The sequence below is a fragment of the Schistosoma mansoni genome, chromosome 1 (assembly GCF_000237925.1).
Source record: "Schistosoma mansoni strain Puerto Rico chromosome 1, complete genome".
Lineage (NCBI taxonomy): Eukaryota > Metazoa > Platyhelminthes > Trematoda > Strigeidida > Schistosomatidae > Schistosoma > Schistosoma mansoni.
The window spans coordinates 52,171,487-52,195,914 of record NC_031495.1 but is presented as its reverse complement, the minus strand read 5'-3'; the positions used below and the strand labels follow the sequence as shown (position 1 = coordinate 52,195,914).

At 31.4% G+C, this 24,428-nt stretch overlaps 1 protein-coding gene and 1 non-coding gene across 2 annotated transcripts in view; one reads left to right on the top strand and one right to left on the bottom strand.

Moving 5' to 3' along the window:
* Smp_172150 (putative atp-dependent RNA helicase) overlaps positions 1-24,428 on the bottom strand; it is a gene marked incomplete at its 5' end in the record, with an annotated part of 38,608 nt that overhangs the window by 4,840 nt on the left and 9,340 nt on the right. Inside the window, 16 exons of the mRNA XM_018794807.1 lie at positions 4,484-4,766; positions 5,525-5,720; positions 6,937-7,031; positions 7,085-7,191; positions 8,427-8,592; positions 9,363-9,482; positions 11,278-11,383; positions 12,582-12,640; positions 14,202-14,282; positions 15,223-15,313; positions 16,388-16,481; positions 17,364-17,668; positions 17,918-18,194; positions 19,612-19,720; positions 21,325-21,519; positions 22,658-22,818. Of these exons, the coding sequence (XP_018649183.1) occupies positions 4,484-4,766; positions 5,525-5,720; positions 6,937-7,031; positions 7,085-7,191; positions 8,427-8,592; positions 9,363-9,482; positions 11,278-11,383; positions 12,582-12,640; positions 14,202-14,282; positions 15,223-15,313; positions 16,388-16,481; positions 17,364-17,668; positions 17,918-18,194; positions 19,612-19,720; positions 21,325-21,519; positions 22,658-22,818 (2,445 nt within the window). The remainder of the gene's footprint in view (positions 1-4,483; positions 4,767-5,524; positions 5,721-6,936; positions 7,032-7,084; positions 7,192-8,426; positions 8,593-9,362; positions 9,483-11,277; positions 11,384-12,581; positions 12,641-14,201; positions 14,283-15,222; positions 15,314-16,387; positions 16,482-17,363; positions 17,669-17,917; positions 18,195-19,611; positions 19,721-21,324; positions 21,520-22,657; positions 22,819-24,428) is intronic.
* Smp_tRNA_01148_Gln_TTG.1.1 lies at positions 8,162-8,228 on the top strand. Its single transcript has one exon. It is a non-coding gene (tRNA).

Genomic DNA, 24,428 nt, shown 5'->3' with positions numbered 1-24,428 from the left:
CCTTTTTAAAACTGTATGTATGTGTTATTTTTAATGTTCCAGTGAATTCATTCAGTATTGTTTGTTTGAATCTTCCCATCGATTTGTTAGGACTGCAACTGGTCAGTCTCTAATTGGCATATGTGCATACTGTGCGTATTGCCTCAATATATCCATCTCTGCGTTCCAGTGAATTGCTTAACAAATTCCGATAAGACAACTGATTAGAATCATTGAAAGCTTGGACCAGATTGCCAGGCGAAACGTTGGATTTACTACAAATTCATTCGCTGAGATTTTACAAATATATATTATTCCTATTTAATGTCTTACATCAACTCGGCGCTCAAATACTGTGAAACTATTCGCTCTAATTTAGACGACAGTTCTTATATATTATTCTGCAATCGCATCAAATTATCGAAGAAAATGTACAATTGGTATAACCACCGAATTTTCAATCTACGCTGTTTAAACCATCATGTTTATCCAAGAACGTTACGAGTCAAGACTCCAGACGATTCATCACGATCTCAAAAAGCAGCTATTACAGCTATTAGAGTTTTTCTTAGAGAACGTATTCATAAATCCACTAAAAACTTGGAATCTCTACGTTCACGTATGGCAAACATTGATAGTGTTTTATCATTAATTATACAACCAGAAATAAAAACAAATGTTGTTGAATTTCTAAACATAAAGAAAACTTTTATGATCAAATTACAAAAAAACGTCAAATAAGGAAATTCGAACAAATGTTTAAACATCAATCAAATTCCAATAATGACACGATTAGAAACAATTCCAAAGAACTAGATATAAACAAAGTTGTTGTGAATCTATCTGACAAACATTTAAATCAACACGAACTATCATTGCTTAAAAAGGTCTCAATTACAATTTGAGCATAACACAACTTATGGCCTCTGAAATTATTCCGATTATTGAACCTGCCTTAAACAATGTTCCGACTGATCAAGCGAATTCAGTGAGGTTTAAAATCTCAAATGCGTTATTGAAACAAAAACCGAATACACCTAATCTATGTAAAGAAGAAATGCATGCTCTAAAACATTTACGTAAAGACAGAAAAATTGTTATAATGAGAGCTGACAAGGGAAACACCACTGTTGTTATGAATAATTCTGATTATGAGAAAAAAGTCAATGAACATCTCCACACTGGACCTTATGAAAAAATCAAGATTAACAAATGTAGAGCAACTTTGAATAAGTTGAAAGCCGAAACAGCCAAAATGCTACAGGCTTTAAAACCGAAACTAGGACCATCTCTACGGTTTTCTCTATATCCGAAAAGCAACAAACCATGCAGATTTTATGGACTACCAAAAATACATAAAACAGATGTCTCAATAAGACCTGTTGTTGATCATACCAATTCACCAACCTACAATCTTTCTAGATACCTAGCTAGGATTCTTAAACTATATGAAAGCTCAAACACGGAATAAAAAATTCTAATGATTTTAAAGATGTCATCTCTAAGATTCACATAGAAGAAGATGAAATAATAGCAAGTTTTGATGTTTGCTCATTATTCACTAATGTTCCGATTAAGAAAACATTAGATATCATATATAATCTTTTAGATCCTGACATTGATCTTAAACAGCGCTGTCCTCTGGTTACCTCGGATATTATTAAAGCGTTAGATCTATGTTTACGCTCAACTATATTCAGTTTTCGAGGGGATTTATACAGACAGACAGAAGGTGTAGCTATGGGATCACCGGTTTCCCCAATTGTTGCTAACCTCTTTATGCATTCATTGGAAACTAGTGCCATCTCAATGTGTTCTCAGGCACCAAAAGTATGGTTAAGATATGTAGATGACACTTTTGTCATTATAAAACGAGACCATTTGAACGAACTGTTTAAACTTGTCAACAAATTTGATGGAAAAATCAAATTCACCAAAGAGTTGGAATCTTCTGAACACAAATTACCTTTCCTAGACTGATTAGTTGAAAGGAAAGATAATGATAGCTTAAAAATTAGTATATTCCGAAAGCCGACAAATTCAGGAAAATATCTAGATTTTAAATCGGCACATCCACACTCGACCAAAGTGACAGTGGTCAAAAATAAGATTACAAGAGCTCAAAAACTTGTCACTGAACCAAACGATATGAAGAAGGAAATAAATTTAATTACATCTACCCTAATGATGAACAATTATCCGAAAGATTTTATTAAAAGAATAATTAAGAATGAAAGAAAAGATGGTATGGATAATACAAAAAGATTACAGAAAAAGGAATGGGTTAGCACAGTGGTGATCCCATATCGGAAAGGTGTTTCAGAAGATATTAGAAGAATCTTAAATAATCAAAATATAAGAGTATTTTTTCGAACAAACAATACCCTAAGATCAAAATTAGTAAGAATTAAAGATCCAATTCACAAAGAAGAACAACAAAATTGTGTCTATGAAATCAAATGTAGTGACTGTAATGCAACATATGTAGGTGAAACATCAAGACAACTGAATGTGAGGGTGAAGGAACACAAACAATGTTTGAAACACATTCCTAAATCCTCAGATGATGTAAGGAAACTAGAGAACAAATCAGCGATAGCATTACACTCGATAGAATCGGGTCATACAATTGATTTCGTTCACACAAAAATCCTTCAAAAAGATTTCAATTCTTACAAGGAAAGGCAAACAGCTGAAGCCCTATACATTTGGGCTAATCCAAACAATATTAATAGGAGGGATGGAATACAATTAGCAGTGCCATGGCAGCTAATCATTAATAAGTAAAAACCTGAACTCTTTAACGTTTTTTTTTATCTATTTCGTATTATCTAAATGACAACAATTGCTTTCAATGATTCTAATCAGTTGTCTTATCGGAATTTGTTAAACAATTCACTGGAACATTAAAAATGACACATACATACAGTTTTTAAAAATTACACTCTTCAAATTTCACTCTTTTATTTTTATTTTTGTTTAATTATCTTCATTTTATACATGCTGTGACAGATATGATTCATATCATATATTACAAATTGTATGTTTTTCTTATAAATTCACCGATAAGAGACAATATATAGTGTGAATGTAATTTCTCATCTCACCAATTACGTTTTCTATACAATATGTTATATTAACGCTTATCATTTCACATTACACATCTCTTACACACTAATACACATACCTAGTTTAGACTTTTTTAACGTTGATTGGATGACCTATTCAGTGTACAATGAAACGAAGAACCATGTACCTATTTATATTCGATAATTTTGATGTTCGATTATAATTCCTTGAAAAAGCTTGGACCAGATTGCCAGGCGAAACGTTGGATTTACTACAAATTCATTCGCTGAGATTTTACAAATATATATTATTCCTATTTAATGTCTTACATCAACTCGGCGCTCAAATACTGTGAAACTATTCGCTCTAATTTAGACGACAGTTCTTATATAAGAAGGAATAATGTTGTTCAATAAAAGTAGTACTCATTGAAAATTTGTCAAAGAACTTGTTTCGTTTAAATCATCTTTCAATTTGCATCTGACTTTATTTATTTTTAGAAAACGAATAAATAAAACGAATTTTTATGTAATAAATACAGTCTTTATGATGAGGTACGTGTTTGGAAAAAAGATTACTTTTCCCTAATAAGGAAGCTGTTTAAGAGTTTTAACTCAAGATCGAGCCATTAAGGTTGATAGTTATAATCTAAAGACTAAAAAACTAGTACTGATGACATAACTCTTTCCTGTAATAGAATATAGCTACGTAATATAGATTCACCTTGTTCAACACTGTAAATGTAGATCAGTCCCCGAACATCCCAATGAGTTTCAAGGATATATTCTGGAGATTCTCAGATTTTTTCAAGATGTTTTTAAAACTTAATCTTTTCAACATACCTAGAGGGAAGTATTGCGTCTTATAAAGAATCTAAAATATTTTTATAGAACAGATTGACTACCTAAACATTGGTTGCTCAATTAGTTATCTTCAACGCTGCATTATTGGCAAAGTTGGAACTAGATAACGAGAATCATCCACAAGAAAGACCCTTCGTTGTACTCAAAGTAAATGTTACCATAACTTAGACCGTCCTGCTAGTAAAGGATCTCATTTTTATGAATAAATGCGCTAAATATTAAGATTTATGAATTCTAATACAGCTATTAGGTAAGGAAGTAAAGTTAATAGCCAATAGGTATGTCATTTCATATCAAAGTGAGATGTCCTTCACCATAATATTAGATAAATTCGGCTAATTAATTTGTATTCAACCCAGCTAAAAGTGTTTAAATGACTGAGTTTCGAATCACTTTTGTAGAGGTGTAAGATGAATGACTAGTGTAAATTCGTACCCATAGACACTAAACTCCTGTCCGTCTTAGAAACATTTGTCTATATCACTAAAACATTAATTGATATTTGTTCTGTGCCACGTTGTTACTATTGCGTAGAAAATAATGCATTTTGCCTATTTATTAAACTTGCTTACCATTTGCAATTGAATGGGTTTCTTTTTCTATCTGTGGACATACTCTAATCGATCCGCCCATTAGCGCTACAGTAATTGGTGAAACGATACTTACACATCTTATGATCTTTAGTTTCTTTAATGCCAAATGATCTGTATTGTTAGATTCCGGAGAGGTGTGTAACTTTGGATCAGTTAAAGTAAGCACTTCATTAAAAACAAGCCAGTCACAAGGTAAATCGTTTACGTTCATTTCTGCCCCATTAGCATTTGTAGCGATTACAGATTGGGGATCAAGCACGACCTAAAATAAGTTTAAAAGTGTAACAGTCGAGTAGATAACAACAATCACTCTTGTCATAGCAAAAGTTTAAAAAATGTAACATACGAAGCTTGATTTGTTATTATCCTTGCTTAGAACTTACCGTTTTAAAATCTTTCTAGATCTGCCTTCTTTTTTATAAAACACATGTATTATAGTAAGCAAGTTAAACTAGTTCAGACAAACTAATTTTTTTTTTATCAACCTATCAGTCTTTCAAGACAATCAGAAGTTTGGACACTAATTAGCTGACAAACTTCTGGTATGCTCTAGTTATAATTTGCACATATAAGTGCTTGCTTTATTATTTAAGCAAAGAAAATTACGCAATGTTGACTGGGTTAGTGTTTTCGTTGGCTTCGGTTGTCCTGTTTAGTGATTTATTGGAAACATTATCCCTCATCATTTTGTGGGACATATGTCTATTAACATTCTGATGCAACGGTAATTTTGGTATGTGTTTGTAATAACATTTGATTTTGTTTTTGTTGCAGCATAGGACTGGCGTAAGTAAGTAAGTAAGTAAGTAATAGAACACTAAGGTGAGAAGTTTGATCTTGGACTACTTTGTGAAACAATCTAACATGTAGGATGGAGCTCGAATTATAAAGACCCAATAGAACAAAGTGATTCATTCACTGTGAAACATACAACCATTTTTATGATGCATTACTGATTATATAAGGACTGCACTTACATTTTGTTGACGTCTCATACAAAAAATTAGTCGTAAAACTTACTGGCATTGAATTTCCATTTACTATTCTCAAACACGAATTATTCCTATCTACTTGAGCTAAATTTCCATACATACCAGCTACAATTGCAGCTTTGACAACAGCCCAGTTATCCGAATTGCTGTTAAGGTCTCGAATATCTCCACTTCCTTTCGTTTTTACGAAGCCAGAAGCTCTAAGTTGCCCAAGTAGTTGAGTTCTAAACAGACGGTTTGTAAAAATCATGTTAATGAGGTAAAACCTTTCAGTTACTGATTCAAAATCCTACTAAAGATTTCATAAGGGTGTTTCAAGCTTAAGACGTAAAAATATACTGATGAAATCATTACTAAAATTTCCGTTTATTAAACAGATTATGAAATTGACTGTGATTATAGAAGCCAATAAGGAGTTGTGGAGACTGTTGAATTTCATGGAAACCATTAGTCTTTCTAAGTTAAATTACCATTAAAATTCGACAGTCTCTACAACCCCTTACTGACAGTTATCATATGCTCACCAGTGACTAACTTTGAGATTAAATTTCTGGAGTTCTAATGAGAAGCCTTCATCAGTGGAGCTAATCCGTAAAGGTTGTGAGGAAGCTGCCCACCAGAAACGAATGAAGATGATCGCGCAATGTCGTGGATTGTTTGAGGCTAGACATTAACTTCGTTAGAACCAGAACTACTGTTTTAGGAATTAAGAGTTCGCGCACGAGACCAGAGGTTCTGAGTTTGATTTTTACGTGCAGGTTGTGGATGCGTACTTCTTAGGTGTCCCATACTAGGTCGGAACGGCCGTCCAGTGTTTCTAGGTTTGCATGGCTGGTCTAACTTGGGTCATGATTTCAATGAGTTTACAAAAGTATTTGAATATGTTGACGAAATTAAAAAGAACGTAAACACAAAATCTGCTAGTTTTAAAGAGAAATATTCATGAATGCAATCCTAGGTGTTATTTTATGGTGGATTTTATTTGACCATACCAATTTCTGTCTTTTAAACATCTCGTACAGTTTATAATGATTGTTGTTTTTCATTCTCACAATTTACTGTGATGAAAAGTTATTGTTAATTTATGATATTCAACTGGAAAAAAGACATTTGAATTGAGCTGATGATTGAGAATATAATTTAACTTGTTTGTAAGTTTTGAGAGATAGTTCTATTCAGCAGTTTGATATTTCGAATTCGACTCAGACTTATAGTGAATTATGATATTTGAGTATTTTTTCTATGTCTATTATGAAACCAAACAACAAGGCATATTAATATTTATAACACTTGACTGATTGAGGTTCCTATTTCATTATCATTACTATTCGTAATCAGAATAAAAAAGCACTATGATCGTCTCAATTTTTAGTCAGTAAATTATGTGCGACATTCAGTTGAGTAAATTCATTTATACTAAAATATAAGAGGTAAACCTACCGAATAGCGATAATAACTTCAAAAGTTGCAGAAGATATAAAATGTTTTTGACAAAACGCCTTCTCCCATCCTTCTGAGCGAGACTTTTGCCAAAACTGAACGGATAAATTGTTTTTTATACTATGTTTAATAATAATAATATATATACCTGGAAAGCTCTTAATAACACCATATGGTCACTATAACTGTTTGATGATAAACTTCTTCGAATATTCATTAAATCTTTTCGTTCAGCTGCATTTCTAGGTAGTATAACTTCAAAAACCAGTTGAATAAGAATATGACAAAATTAGTTGTCCATGATAATTTAAATGGAAGAAAAAATTTGTACCAACTTTATAACCGAAATAAAAAAACAAATAATATGTCAGAAAATTGTAATCAGAAATCAACTACACAGTTTTAAGTAAACAGTTTATAGAAGGTGGATTAAATGAAATACAGGAGATACCTAATCATCATGATTACCAGTTAATGTGAAGATGATAAACGTAATTGTTGAAATGAGAGGGTGTAATATGAATGTAACAAATAATTTGAATTAGAATAACCTTTTCTAATAATAATATAACGAAATATATGTATATGCGTGAAGGTAAAACATGATGAAACGTAGAGCTTCCAAACAGTTTTTGTATGCATAACTTAGATTCCAAGTTACAGATGACTAAAGCATCTCCAATATGAAGTAGATTTAGGCAAGGACTTCTCTAAATCTTCGCCTGCATCATGTAAATGATACAAAAAGCTTACGCAAAAAGCTTAGATTGAATGTGTTTTAAATGAACGGGTTGCACAATAGTTGATATTTGTATTTGTATAGCCGAGTATTCGAATATGCTAGAAGTTACAAGTAATCAAATGCTTGCCTACGATTCGGTGTACACATAGTATTAAAACTTCCTAATAAATGTCGAAATTAGTAATGAATTTATAAATATTGTGATTCTTTTGTTACAATGACTTGATAAAACTATGGCATTCATTTTAATAAATATTTTTAATTCATTGACAATCCCTATTGTGTAATAAATGCATCACTTCAAAAGTTGCGAAGAATACATTTATAATAACGATAAGTTCTTCTCACAGATTTATTTATTGTAGATCCGTTAAGTTCACGAAAAACAATAATCAGTCCTAAACATCGATGGGAAGATCCAAACAAACAATACTAAGTAAATTTCAACTTTACCCCATCGCACAAGCAAGTGGCTATCAGGACTCAGTGGCCGAGTGGATAACGCGATGGCGTTTGAAGCGAAAGATACTGGGTTCGAGTCCCAGAGTGAACATCAACTCTGAGATGCAGGTACACCCAGCTGACGAGTTCTAAATAGGACGAAACGTGCGTGCTGGATTCCAATGCTAGCCACTATCCATCTTTGCTTACAATAATCAGTAACTATATATATATATATATATATATATATATATATATATATATATATATATATAATATGATCAGTAATTCTAAAATTTTAACTTACATGGCTCCGTGTACGTCAGTATGCATGCAATTGTAAGAATTGGATCAAGACATTTTAATACAACGCTGAATAGAACCATTTTAGCATAACGAGGTGGTATAGGCATGTCACAAATATGATAACCCAATTCAGTTAATTCTTCAAAAGTGTCCAATACATCCATTTCCTAATGTTAATCGACAATGCGAAATTACGTGATTTACATGTTACTTACTAAAAGATTTTAAGATTCTAATATTAAAACAATAACCAGGAATAATAAAAGTGGAGTGTGATTTTATTTAGATTTCAATTCAGAAATTTGTATATGCATAGTTGTAAATGATATCGTGATATATCGTTAATATCGGGAATAACTCAAAGAGACATCTTTGATTTGGTCAGCGGATAACGAAAAATTCAATTCGTTTGAAATGTAAACATTTTTCCTTATTGGGTACCAACAATCACTACAATCTAATAAGATTTCAAATATTCAAAAACAAAACTGCACCTAAAATAATGAATAAACAGAAGTATATTTTTAGAGCACTCTTGATTAAGTCAGTAAAACTGTCTGATATAGTAGTATTTAAGTAAGGTATAAACGTGTGAGCTAAACGTTGCACTCGCAAATACTTGAAGCACCAAAAGTCAGTCTCTTGAAATATTTAAAAAGTAATCGAATGCAAACGCAAGTAACTTATTTCTGATGTTTGTCGATTCTTTTTTGACTTAAAATCGCTTAATTTTTTCATTTACCATTTCATAAATGTTGAGGGGTGATTTCTAAAGTTTTTAATGTTAAGCCAATTTAAATAGCTCTGTGGGAACATGCAAAGACCCAGGAGGAAACTTCATTATACACAATCAACTTTCCAAAATCTTTAAAATTATTTTCAGGTGAGGAAAAAAATAAATTTTCTGTATCAAGAGATCCTTAAAAAACGTGGTTACTTTTAGAGTTTCAATAGCGTTTTCACAAGATTTTGGTGAAGGCGGTTTCGGCAATGCACTCAGTACTGTTTGTAAGGTAATGTTTGATGGTGCAAGCAGTCGGGCTTGAATACACATCTCCTAAATATGAAAACAAACAGATATTACAAAGTAGTAATTTGGTGTTTACGAAAAATCATGATATTATTAAAGTCTTTAGTGTAAGTTGTTACTAAGAAAAGAGAAATTTCCATCAAAACCTATGGTCAACTGTAGTGATTAGATGTTTCACCCGTGAAAATCATTGTCCCTCCACTTATTATTTTATTGTTGGAAACTAGAAATTAAAGTAGGTAAATTAACCATTTTCATATACATATTTGTTCAACACAGAACTGATTCAGGGAATAAACAAAAACCACCTCTTAATTATTTATTAATTAAGTTCGAAGTTTCGCTGTTACAACGTTTGTTTTTATCGAGTTTTAGCACTTCAAAAGATATAGCACAAAAGACAATATTTCACAAAGCAGTATAACAATAGTTCCTTTTCTATGTTTTGTAATACATAAAATTAAGCCATAAGTGTGGTTACTTTTTATTATTTTATTTTTGATTGTTTCATGCTTGAAACTATCCACTTGGGTTTTCACTCAGTCATTAAAATAACCGAACTTCAGAGAAAAATTAAATGTTTGTCTTCAGTTGGGCATTAATATTTATTCCTAGAATAGCAGTCATTTACATATACGCTGAGCACTGTTGCCAAGAAAGTATTTTCAGTAAATTTCCTTAAAATATTTCGTTAAATCACTATTATTCTATTGTTTGCATACATCTTGTTTATGAAACAAAGAAAGAAACTCAACTATTTTTGTAAAAACATACTGTTAGTCAGTTGAACCTTTGCTTTACAAGAGCCTTACTCAATTCTAAACAAAATTATTTGGTATGCAATTTAACATCAACACAATGATGTAATTAATTCAACAATATTGCAATTAATTACGATAAATAATCTACTGACATCTGTTTACTGTCCTTTCAACCTCTTGATGTCGCTTTTTATAGATTCATAGTTGAGTGATAAATTATGTCAACAATGAAGTGTCAACTAATTCAAAGTGATTAAAATCCCTTAACTAAGTAGACAACCGGTATAGCTCATGAAAGATTACAGTTACAACTTTGAGTTGTAAATAGCACCTTTATAGACTATAGTTAAAAATTTGACTGAGATCTAGAAGCATTCTTTTACGGGAACAGAGAACGAAAAAACAAACAATTTTACACAGATTTAAAGTAACCACTGATATTGTGAATAATGATAATGAGAGCTTTATGGTTAAATCATTCAGTTTATTTAGTACATGATTTGTAAATGCATTTAGTTGAGCTCAAAACTTTCAGCATCGAATGAAATTGACTATTTCCAAAGTCTTATTCATTTCTGGAAAAAACCGAATCTATTTAGAATTCAATGGTAAATGTTAGTTGTAAATAATGACATTTGCAGAGATGCTGGATGTACAATTCAAAATGAACATTAAATGATATTTTATCTGTCATCACGTAGATAAGTAGCTACCAAAATATCTATCAAGATTATTCAGATAATCAGAGGTAACTGAGAGCTGAATTTTATTGTATCATTACATTTTGATATCCATTTACCATGACGAAACGCACACTGCCACGTTGATATAAATATCGCAGTAGCCTTAACAAAATATCGACAGAATCATTTGCTAGCAGTAACTTTTTATCGACTGTTAGACACTGGTTTAACTGTCTGTGCCTCGAAAAATAGACTTGAAGATATTAGATGCATAAGATTACCTAAGACGTAGAAGTGAACCACCACCGGAAGAAAAAAGAATATTTCCAATGAGTATTCTACGAGATTCAAATGGACTAAACTTTGAATTTAACTTACTTCAATAACATGTCCACTTAGACTTCCACGTCTTTCTTCAGGAAGAAAACTGTAGCGTAAGCTACTGTACAAACGAAAACATATTCCGTTTATGTTTTTTCCAACTCTGTTTGTAGTGTAAAAGGTATTTATCAAAGAGTTAAGATACAGCCTATTCATTGTAGCTTAATTAAAATTGATTTATCATAGCTTATTGTGCTAATAAAATTCGGAATAGGTGCAACGGCTTATATTTGCTTCTAAAATTTCATAAAGGTTTCAGTGATCAGTACTATCAATCTATAAACAACATAAAAATAAAGTCTGTTTAAAGAACGAAATATTTCTCACCTAACGATAGTTATTACCAAAAGGCAATTCATTGTACTTCATTTGTTTACGTTTGCTTAGGTTATTATCTGCTTATAAAGATTATTTATTAATCATCCTGATACATGGTTAACCAGTTATTTTAAAATGATATAACTACTACTCCAAATCGACTATATCTTAAGTTCAATAAAAGACTAGTATAAGTACTAGTAACTGAGGATAAAAGTTAAGGAATAGAGATAAATGTCAGTTTAACCATACAACATGATATTCCAGAAAATGTCATTTAGATATAAACTCAAAAATAGTACTTAATTTAGATATATAGTTATCCCTAAATACACTCAGTCAATCATTCTATGATTTGGACAGAACAAGGGCATCAGTTTTGAATTTTAGGATTGGTGTATAAATAAAAATCGGGTTAGATGAAATTCCCAAGTTTCGATTTAATAAATATTATGAATTAGACAAAGATTATTCGAGCATATTTTGCTGTTTCCCACCAAAACTTTTGGTTTTCACTGTTGTTTGAAATATGAAATATATAAATAAGTTGTTGGACCATTTCGTCTAACATCTTAATATACCTAGCACATAATCGATGTACAGTTTTTAGGGAAATGCTCTACTCCCAATTCAGCAACTCCTTCCTTCGGTAAGTATTTTTAAGGCCAAAACTTTGGTTACTGACTAAACTGAGTGGTAAGTTCCTTGAAACTCACTGAAATTCTTTGTTTTGGATCTGAAACATCTCTTAAATAAATTTACCTCCATCATCGCCCATATACGTTACTATGAATGAAGATCTAACCAACTCTGGTATGAATGAAAAGGGTAGTTTATATATTTAGTGTGGTATTTCTTTGATTCGTGACAGAAACTTTGTATCAAGCATGTATTAACATTTCCTAACACATTTGACTGGGATTTTTAATTATAATACAGACGTTAACTTTTGTATAAAGCGTATAGGTTTATGTTGCAAGTACCTGGACTTTCTTTGAATTGCGTTTGACTTTGAAATCCATTGGTTTCTTAACGATGTGGTCTGAGTCCAATCAAGGAACTCCTCCTTTTGAATAAAAACAAAAATACAGTTAATATCTTAAAACATATTTTAGATAAAAGGGTTTAACGTATACGTAGAATATTGTCAATTGTTAACTGAAACGTAAATATCAAAATGTTTTATCAGAGTATGCTTAGTTTCCAATAATAACAATCTGATAATAGTAGTAGTCATAAATTTCATTTATTTTCGTTGACTACTAAGAAAAATAGAAACTGCGTCACAAACTTAGCAAGTTCATCAAACTAATTAAAGGAAACAATACGTCAAAGGTCAGTGGTTTTGATTTGTGGAAAACGCAATGTGAACATCATAGCAGTAAGATATTATCTTTTCAAAAATTAACATCAAAATGCATTTATTTGTAAATACTAAATAAGAGGGATTGAATTTTGTATAGATTACTCTTACTTAAAAAATGTAGTTACATAAAGAAGGAAAATAGTACATTTTTCAGTTTTATCTGAAATTTAAAAAAATGCTACATGGACAACAACTCCCACTTATATATAAATAAGCATATTGCCGCTAAAAATTTAGGATAAAATGACATCAACTAAGGGTAAAAGAGATGAAAATCGGTGATAAATCCTAGATTATTTTTAAAATGAAAATCTACCAGTCAGGGAATACATATGTTAGATGAAAGGAAATAATTATACTTTCTGATATAACAGTGAGAAGTTGGTCTGAAAAATGTGGTGTATTTGCGCCATACATTTCAAACAATCTGGTCATAAACACATTTCTCAAGCCATTTTGTGTGAAAATCACATTTTTCAGATCAACTCTGTCTTCTCCTTGTCTTATCAAAATTTATAACAGGGAATAATTGCTTTTAACTCAATCATTGCTATAGTGGCCAGAAATCTAATCATGAAACTCAAAAAACCCTTAGTGACAATTAAGTCATATCGAAGATGGAAGTCCTACGAATAATAAATATCATACCCAATGAATAAATTAGTGACTGTTTTAACTTGATAGCTTAGTAGATAACGCGTCACTATTTGAGGCGATAGATACTGAGTCTAGATTAAAACATCAACACTGGGATGTGGGCATACCCAGCTAAAGAGCCCAGAATAGAACAAAATATGTATCATGAATTCCACTGCTAATCAAGATCCAAAACGTAATAGGATTTGTAACTAAAGTCCATATGCAGGCATCTACTCAGGGTACACATGGGCCTGTAGAGATTTATCAAATCTAGCGTTTAATGTTATCTACGAAAAAACGAACAAACAATTTAAATCAATATTAAACTTAATTTCTTGTAAAAATGGTCACATAAATAAAACTAGAGAGTAACAATGCATAGCAATTTACTTTTTATAGTAGATATCTTAGAAAATAGTGTTTTACGAAGCTTAAGAAATATATCAAAACATCACTTTATGGTACTTAAACTCGTTTTTCCTTTTTTTTTCTCTGACAGAAATTATTTGCTAGAAGAATCATGTGTCATTGTTCTTTATGATAACATAATAAAGCCAAAATAACTTCATTTTAATATATTGTTTATCATATAACATACCCCATAGTTCAATCCACAGTCAATAATATAAACGACATCATCAAACGTCATGGATGACTCTGCGATACTTGACGAAAGTATCTATAAATGAGATAGAGAAGTTGTTTGCAACATATTATTCCTTTAAAATATCTACTTATCAAATTGTATTTCTTAAATTTACTTCCTGAATTAAGTTAATGTTTTATTAGGAATCAAATTTCCCTGATAGTATAGGGGTTTGCCGAGACTGATTATTTTGTAGTTTACCTTGTGAATTGACTTCAACTAGACAATTACTCAAAACTACATAACATTTTACAGATGGATTAGGATAGTATAGCTCCACTCAATAGTGTGAATCCACGACATCATTAAGTATCGAACTTAGGAATTTCATGTTGCATAGCGAGCCTTTGATCTTTAGGGTGTATCGATTGTAAGATAATATACTAATAAAAACAGTGCTAAAGAGGATTAGAGAATCAAATAATGTAAACATTTAACTTCAATCCATCAAATCTTCAGTTACAGTAATGTCAACCTACTGCCGAACAATGTTTATCTGTTTACAGACTATTTTCAAAACATCAGATTCATCATCAGCACCATGGTAACATACTCATGTAAAAAAGGACCTATTGATTTTACACTGGTAAATCAAAATATTTGACAGTCATAGCGACAATATATTGAAACGGGGATGCATGCACCAAGAATTTTCTGTCCAATTAACTGTTACTAGGTTCTATAATCTTACATTCATAGAATAATCATTAATTCAAATGTATAACAGTCGAAACTTTTAAGAATTCATTGAAAGAATATTCTTCATTTAAATAGCTGTGCTTCAGTATGATAGTAGTTTTTAGACAACAAATTAAGTAGAGTAAAAGACATATGGAGAAAAGTAAAACTCTGTTACTTGAAATTTGAGTACAACAATTACTGGATAATTTAATCTTTTGTCCTAATAGAGTAATCGTAAGAACATAACGGTCAATATTGTTACATGTATTTCACTTTAATTCAATTCACTTACTAATTTACGGTGTGAACGTGAAGACTGAGCATATATAGTTTTCAAATCAGCAACAAGCATTCGAGGGTGAAGAATAAATATTAAAGGCTTTCTGAAAAGGTGGCAAATGAATATAATTACTAAAGGATGGGTGCATTAGAAACAATGTAAAAAAGAACATATTCCCGAAAATATAAACACATATATCGACTTTTAAATTAGTTGTATATGTGATTCAGATTATTATTCACATGTTATTAAGGTGAAGAATACTATAATTTTTAAGTTGTGATTCTGATGTAATTAACATATCCAGCCCTGTGATAGGGACTGTAATATGTGAATAGCAAAAGTTGTAGTGAACGAGAATACTAGTGGGGAAAGTCGAATGTATTTGAACACAGAAATACAGGATCTCTTAGTAAAATCTGAGAACCATACAGTAAACACTTCATTTGCAAACTGTCAATCAATCGTCTCAGACTTCATTGTTCTTTTGTTTCCACAGCAATAATTCTCTGTTCTCGTCCTCTTTTCTTCGAACTTCGTAACCCTCTGCCACTAGGCATTTCACTTTCGATTGATGACACATACTACTTATATTTGTCGACATCAGTAGCACATACCACAATATAACAACAAATGGTTGAGTTTTTCATAGTTATGAGCCTTAATAAAACCTGAGTAAACTTCACCAGATGCTATAGGTTTGGGCATTTTATTCATTTACCATCATATTCAATCAAATAGGTAGCAAACAGTGAATTACTTGCAGAATAAATTCAATGTTCAAAAAACAAAAAATGACTGCTTGATATTACATACCAAGTGAAAATAAAATTCAGTAAACATATTAATTAAAGAAATAACAAACAAAACAATATTTAAGGGTAGAAAGTTCTCATATTCAAAAAAAATTATCTTCATTAAAAGAATTTTTAAAAAACAAACATTTATTGAGAGATACTGAATACTTAAACAAACTATCCAAAGTTGACTACTTAAGCCCTCGTAAATATGCCTGGATGTAAGCTTTGTTCAAAACAAGCGAAATCAAACCATGCATTGACTAACTTTTGATATCGTACATATTATGATCTTCAAAAATCAACCACTATTTATAACACAGTCTATATGACATAGGATAGGGTTTACGTAAAAACAAAAAGGTGCATTATTCACGTACTCTGGTGATTTCCATGGAGAATTGTCAGGATCTATTAATCGTCCTCGTAGTGTCATAATCTCTTCATATGATGGCAGGAATATTAATATAACACCTAAAAATGAAAATTACAGGTTTATTTAGACGAATAATATGCGAAAGATTACTATTCTCTAGTTTTTAAAATGTATTTGTTCTGTAATATATTTTGTTGGTCACTGTATATAGAATGCTTTTCTACTAAATAGTATCAGGTGAGTAAGAAAATCTTCATAGTACAAAATAAAACTCCTATGAACACTATATTTTAATTAATTTTAGTCTTTAAATGCTATGGCGGAGTAAATATCATCTTTAACAATAATTTTCATTGTGACAGGAAAGGAAACTTTAAAAAAAAAGACAGATTTCAGTAATAATTGTTTGAAACAACATTGAGAAGTGTGAAAATAAATCAGTAAACGCAACACCATAAAAAGGACGTACTTCAGCTACAAGTGATTTCCGTTATTTCATAATGACAATGAAGAAAAACAGTATCGTAAGTAGTACTGAGAATAACGGTGGAAAAATTATCGAGTTCCGCAGGATAACGCTGTTGAGGCTATTATAAAAATCTTGAAAATAGATGTTTTTTATTACCATTATTAACAAACATATATGCAATAAGAGACTAAGTTTCTTTGAGCATTTCTTGATTGACAGTAGTACAACGTTATTTCAAGGTTTGAAGCATCCTCATAAACTGATGAATAAAAGAAAGCGTTAATCTTGCACAAATATGAATCATTCAAGGATCGAAAAATTCTAAGGACAATTAAATGAGATTTAACTAATGTTCATATGCGTTTAAAGAATAATAATGTGTTCATTTTATAGTACTAAATCGGACTGTGGATGATCAAATAGTTAGAGCGATTATTAAAATAAAACTGTTAGAACAAGTTTTAAATTTAGAGATATTTCACCTAACTGATGTAAAAATAGTACTTCTTACCTCTTGGTAACGAACTGTCGATTTTCACAATTAATGCCGTTAGAAGATCATGATCCACTATCGTTTCCGGCTCCATATTATTTCTAGCTAGTTGATAGGATGAAAGTAATTTGTAACGGAAATTCAGGGAATTCATCAATACTTTTGTTTCTTCCAAACTACCTAAATCAGTTGTAAATGGTTGATAACCTTTGAAAGTACAATTATCAAATTGTGATCTGCCTATCGGACTTTGGAACCAAGATCCAAATCTTAGAAGTATAGCCTCCCAGTTTTCAGGCTCGTGTCGAAGACTTGAATTAATCCTAAAAAAGTATGGAATGTGAGTAGATAATGGCTTAGATTTTATTAGGTTTCATAATAGATGTAGTCCCGAATATTAGCATTCTGTAATAATTTATAGTTTATAAACCCCCAAGAATAATAGAAACGAATATTGGTATAAAGTCATTCCACATACACTATGAGTATTCAGAAATCATTATTTTAACATAAAACTAGTGATACACTGAAAAATAGTCACGACTCATTTAGAAAACAATTATAAATCTTACATATATGTTTTCAGTAAGTTTGCAATTTCGTTGTTATCGAATATACAGGCTAAATCATAAGCTGTAACGCCTACGATGGTGTAGTTTTCATCTGTGGTCGACATTTTTCGATCCTTTGGACCAAAAAGTTTAAAATCTTTACATTGTTTGCGAGCTAGTCCAATTAAAGGTTCGTACGGAATAGCTACACGCATAAATGGATCAGCTCCATGACGCAATAAACATTTGACAGCTTCTAGGAGACCACCAGCAGAACACACCATAATTGAAGTCAGTCCTTTTGAAAAATAAGAAAAGAAAGTGTGTTGATCCATTCACTTGCTGAAAATAAATTTATTGTCATGATTATAATTCATTTGACTTCAGTTATCATAGTAGAAATATTAATATTCAAGAGAAATTAAAACGGCATCTTTACATCTTGATGATTCAATCTTATAACATTGACGTCATGAATGAATCAGTGTTAGACCATTGGAAACTTGGAAGCACTGAATGGCCCTTTCGTTCCAGTATGTGACTCCTCAGCAGCGCACATCCACTGCACCGTAAGTAGGACTCAAACCCAGGACCCTCGGTCACTAGTTAGCACATGATAGTTATCAGAGAAGTTATCGATAAGCTCGACTTCTACTGTCGTTACACTGATGATGCTTTCATTATCACCAATCAGAACATTGGAAAAGAAGAACCCATGAAACTATCTAACAATAAACTTTCAGTAATTAAGGTTACGTGTGAAGAGAACCTTGATAATGAACTACATTTCCTTGATGTTTTTTTAAGAAGAAAACAAAATGGTTTTATAAGTAGAAGTGCGTATAGGAAAAGTTCTTTAGCAAGCAAGTATACACATTTCTTGAGCTTTATGCTCATTCATTATAAGAGAAACCTAGTTAAATGCCTTGCAAATAGAGCTAGGAAAATATGTGGCTGGATTCAAGATGGATTTCCTGGAGTTCTACTGAGGAGCGATGACCAGTGGAGTTCAACTGTGTCTGTTGTGAGGCAGTTACTCACTGAAAACAATGGTGAAAGGTTGCACAATATCGTGGATTGGTTGGAGTGAGACATTAACACCGGTAGATGCAGGCTCAGTGGTCTAGAGTTTAGGCGTTTGCACGCGAGACCGAGGGTCCTGGGTTTGAGTCCTACGTGCGGGGTAGTGGATGTGCGCTGCTGAGGAGTCACATACTGGAACGAAAGGGCCATTCAGTGCTTCCAAGTTTCCAATGGTGGTCTAACATTGATTCATTCATGATATCAATCTAAACTCAACAATCTTCACAACCCTGTGCTGAAAACCTCATAAGATTTTAAGACTTTTCTAATCTCAGTTTTGAACAAAGCCAGTTGGAATTATTCATTAAAGAAATGTTTTAAAATTTTTGTTTAAATCAATACATGACTGTACTGCACTCAAATTGAACTGTCTGAAGAATGATCTGTTGAGTACAAATGACTGTTAACTAATAACAGAATGTGGAATAGCTACTTTGAAGTTACTCGCTAATGTGATTCTTCTTAAAATATAAAAAATTATTTTAAGTAAGCTCGATTAAATCAACGGGCTACACAAATCATTCTTTCCCAAATGATTAAATGTTTATACAGACTATGAAGTATGAAAAGCAATAGAAAATTAGAAATATAAATAAGCTTTTCATGTAAATACAGAATGGATAAATGCATACCAGAATCCGAGTGTTCATAATCAACAGAAATCAAGCCACTTAAAATACACTGAAGTAAATTTGTCAGACATGAATTTTTCCCTTCAGTGACTTCCATTTCATCAGTTTCCTACAAATTCAAGTATTCATGAAAAAGGCAATAAAACTAAGGTTTACAAAGTGCAAAGTAAACAGTTATGTTAAACGTATGATGTAGTTTTGATTAGGCGCGCAGAGGTTAGTTTACATTGGAAACATTAATTCTCAAATGACAATAGACTTTTATGATTCTATATCTTCCACAGTCTTTATCACCTAACGCTATCTCATAGAAGAAATATATATTTTATCAAACTAATACGTTCTAGTAAAAGGACAGTTAGAGGTTGAGAACTCTGTAACTCCATGAATAAATCTTGGATAAAGCATTAAGATACCTCATATCTAATAATATTTGTTGATTTGAAACATTTATCATCAGCGTTAGATTTCGTTTAAATCACTCATAGATAAAAATGACGATAGACTATTTTATCACCAGTTACAATAGTGCTTCTGATTTCCGATTGTTCACTTTGTACCCTACTTCCAGCCAGTCTAAAAACGTTCCCTGCAATTTTAAGTAAACAAAATCCATTCGCTAAAACGTGAAAACAAGAGTTTAGTTCCCGATTGTTTTATTTTTTCCGAGGTGCAGTAATCACCTCCAAATACTCTGATACATTCGAAGGTGTGGAGAGTCGGTTCTCCCTCTCAAAATGCTCTCACATGACCACGCGTATATAGCCACTGCCATCTCACGTCAAGTGTGATTTTACAAAATTTAGAGGACGAAAAGCGAATGTCCGGAGCTACAACTGGGTTGGTAGAAACGGAAGGTCCACCTAGGGAGTTGAAAAGCCCTTATTTCAAACCGATAGTACATATGGGCTCCAACATCCTAAGAGAACAAACGGCGTAAGAACTTATTGTTGGTCACTGGCTACCATCGGACTGCATCTTCCAACGTTGCCCCACTACCTTGTGCATTTTACTTCTAGGTGAAAAGCTTCAGGTTTGGCTCCCCAAGCAAACCACCTTCCCCGGTTTGGGCGCCCGTGCAGTACTCCGGCCCTCACACAAATCAAATAATATGTATGGTGTATATATATTTAGTCCCTCCTTGTACCAATGTTTATGTGTTTAAATAAATAAGTGATCGCATAAGATAGCTGTTACTAACCAAACTAAGCATCGAAATCCACTAATAAACTTTGAAGGACTACAATTTGTCATCAGAGGTTTAATCAAAAAATAATTTATAATTTTATAGGAACTAAATTTAGAACATCATTTGTGAAATTAAGTTGTGTAACACTGTAATGTAAGAGGTTCAACAAATTTCTTTTGTACGCATATATTGAATTTCTTTATTTGTATAGCAAAGGCTTCAAAAATGCAGAGAAGAGGGGACTATATTGTTTTTGAGACGTTTCTGTTGAACTTTTAGAGGATCAGGAATAATGAATATTTTCTGACTGAATAACTGCTCGTGACTAAGTATTCCAATGATTAAAGCCTATTTTCTGAATTTCTTTAATTATTATCTTAATACAAATAATATTTAGTAAGAAAGGATGAATGAATCTTATAATTATTCTGTCATTTTGACAGAAATTTACGAAATAGTAAGTCAAAAAATTGAAAATTATTCAGTTTTTAGGAAATTAACTCGAAACAAGTAACTCCTCTAACCTTCATATGATGTTTATTTAATTTGTTTCTATTGGGATCAAGAACTGTACGAAGCCAAATACTCCATAGTAAGTTATTTGCGTGTTTCTTTGCAAAAACTGTTGAACAAACCTCTGAACAGTCGTCTGTTTGATTTAATATTTGATCAGATTTCAAATGTGGTACAGCTTGACCTTCAGGAAACACTGGAAGTTTCTGTAATATATATATATATATATATATATATATATATATATATATATATATGTACAAAAATGCATTTGACGAAACTCAACGCTATCCATAATTACAATCAATTTATTATTACTTGAGTCCACAATACGTACTACACATCATCATTATCATCATCTTAGTTTTGTCTTGAGATAAATTAATATGTTGCATGACTTACGTTTGTATTATGCGTGACTTTAATGATACAGTATGATAACCTATCAGTCTTTGATTTTCCTTTTCTACTATTAATAATATCTTTATTCAGTACCATATATTTAAGGCATTAGAGCAATGTCAGGACGACATTTTTTCAGTAATTAAAGTCTTGAGTCACATTAAAGTTCCAAGAAGCTATGAAAAAACTAGAGTGAATAAATTTACTTGCAATAAGTTCGGCATTATATTCCGTTACTTCCATCAAATCTTACATTTTCTCAATAAATGCATTTATCCTAACCTCTAAAAACCATAAATATATTACTTTTTAAATCGTGGGATGAAACCAACATATACAATTCTAAAACTATTAATACCACGCTATTTAACTCAAAACTCAAAACTTTTTGATTTTTGTCTATAAGAGAGCTGACAAATATCTCAAACTTTTCTATTATTTTTTTATTGTTCTTTCATAATTTACCATATTTCAAAAAATGAGGCCAATTACAATCCATTGAACGTTTATTATTAAATTTTATGGTGCATACAACAATTGGTTCTTATTTTGACTAGTAAACATTAAATAATAACTTTGGTTTGAGATTTTACGAACACAGCAAGGACTGCTATATTCAGTGTAATACAACCAACTTATAGTTAGCTGAACACTCATTGGTCTGTGGTTGGCTTCTATGAACCGAAACCAATGGAATACTACCAATTTTTTTAGTAACTAATTGTGGATGAAAGTAGATTTGAGTTAGAAAAACGGTAGTAGTAACTACTTCTTATTTATCTAGTAACCAAGTCAAAATCTACGTAATATAAGTGAATATTAAGTGATATTAGTGATTTGACCTTTTAGTCTAGAGGATGTAGAGACAAAAGAAGATTACGCTTGACTCTAAGTGGTCATTCTTATTATAAAACCCCAATAAATTTGTGATAAGCATGATACCTTTGGTACGGCATTAGATACGGATGTGTTGAATGTTTTATCTTTAACCATATTGACTTTGTTTCCGCTGTCAGTTGTATAAATGTGATACTCACATGAAATATATTTATCAGATTCTTTAGTTGTAAGCCAAAAGTACATATTACGACATCGTACATCATCTAAATGGAAATTTTATTTTTTCGAAAAATAAATAAACAGTGCAATAAATGTCACGGAAAAGCTTATTTTATACATCACAGTACAAACAATGGAAGTTAAAAGTTATCTGACTATTTTATATATCTTTAGCTAATTTCCTGTTTCTAATAAATCACTTTTGCCAACAATATAATCTGATTTACCATAATTAGGTTAAACCACTGTTAAACATTGGTATTTTAATAATTTATGGGAGCAGACTACTTAAATTATAATTACACCTTTTCCATAAAATATTACGCAAATAGGAAACAGATGAGTTGAAGATTTCTCTAAACAATAAACTGTATGAGAGTCAAACCAGTGCATATTATGACATCAGTGTATTATGTTTCGAATGAAACATCTATTTCGGAATTATAATCACAAAACATTCCTAGATAACTCACTCCACTATATTTACAATACTTTTAAACAGTAGGAAATATTAATTCTAAATATCATATCTTGTCACATTTCATTTATTAATTCTAACCTAAACTGAAATAACCAACATAAATGTAGTATACACTATTTTCCAAAAAAAGCATTAGAAATAAGAATCCGAATTACAGAATCCTAGAAAAAAGCTGTACATATACAAATATCATTTCATTCTTGAACCATCACTGACGTATACCACATAGATTTCATCTGAATTTTTTAAAATTAATTATTAATCAGGTAATAGATATTTCTAGATCCGGTTGATTACAAATGGAATATTCACCATTACTAAGTAGATGATACCAATAAAATAAAGCATCTTAATTCGTTTCATCAGTATGATAATTTTTAGAAATAAATCTTTGGTTGAAGTTAAGTCAGTTTATTTTATGGCAACTACAGTTGAATATTTATCACATTGATTATCAATTGTGGTGAGATAAGATCTGTTTGAAATCTTATTACACAACTAGTTGCACCTTAACTCTTACCCTGTTGAACTTTAGAACGTTTTTGATGCGAATGTATCTATCTTACTCGAAGACATGTAAACTGAACAACTTACGATCAATTGGGAAATTCTGTCCATCTATTTTTCCGAGTTCGTGTAGATAATTTAATTATTTTATAATGAATATTTAAACAAAGTCTTAGACCACGAATACCTCGCACCTCAAATTTTATATTCATCTTATAATCTTTTATACAGGCAACCTGAGCACTAATCCTTGATAATTTTGTTTACTAAAATTCACAAGTCTTGGTCATGTTGCATTACACTGTGATTTGGCGTTGTCAATAGATCTGAATGAATCTATTTTACTTACTGTTATAGCCTGATTGTTTGGTAAGGGAACAAATGATTTATAACTCCCTAACGAAATCAATCTTCAAATTCCATCCAAACAGACCTTAAAAGACCGAATCATCTATCAACTAACTACATGTGCTAAACAATTTAGGTATTCTTTTACGCACAAAATATTCAACCAATACCATATGACCAATCAGATAACTAATGATAAATTATGAGTTGGAAATGGTTGTAAAAAACTAATGGCCATTTAATACTACTTACTGTGACATATTAAGACATGAGGTGTAGTAGATTATATTAAAAAGTGCACCCTAGAGCATCTCTACC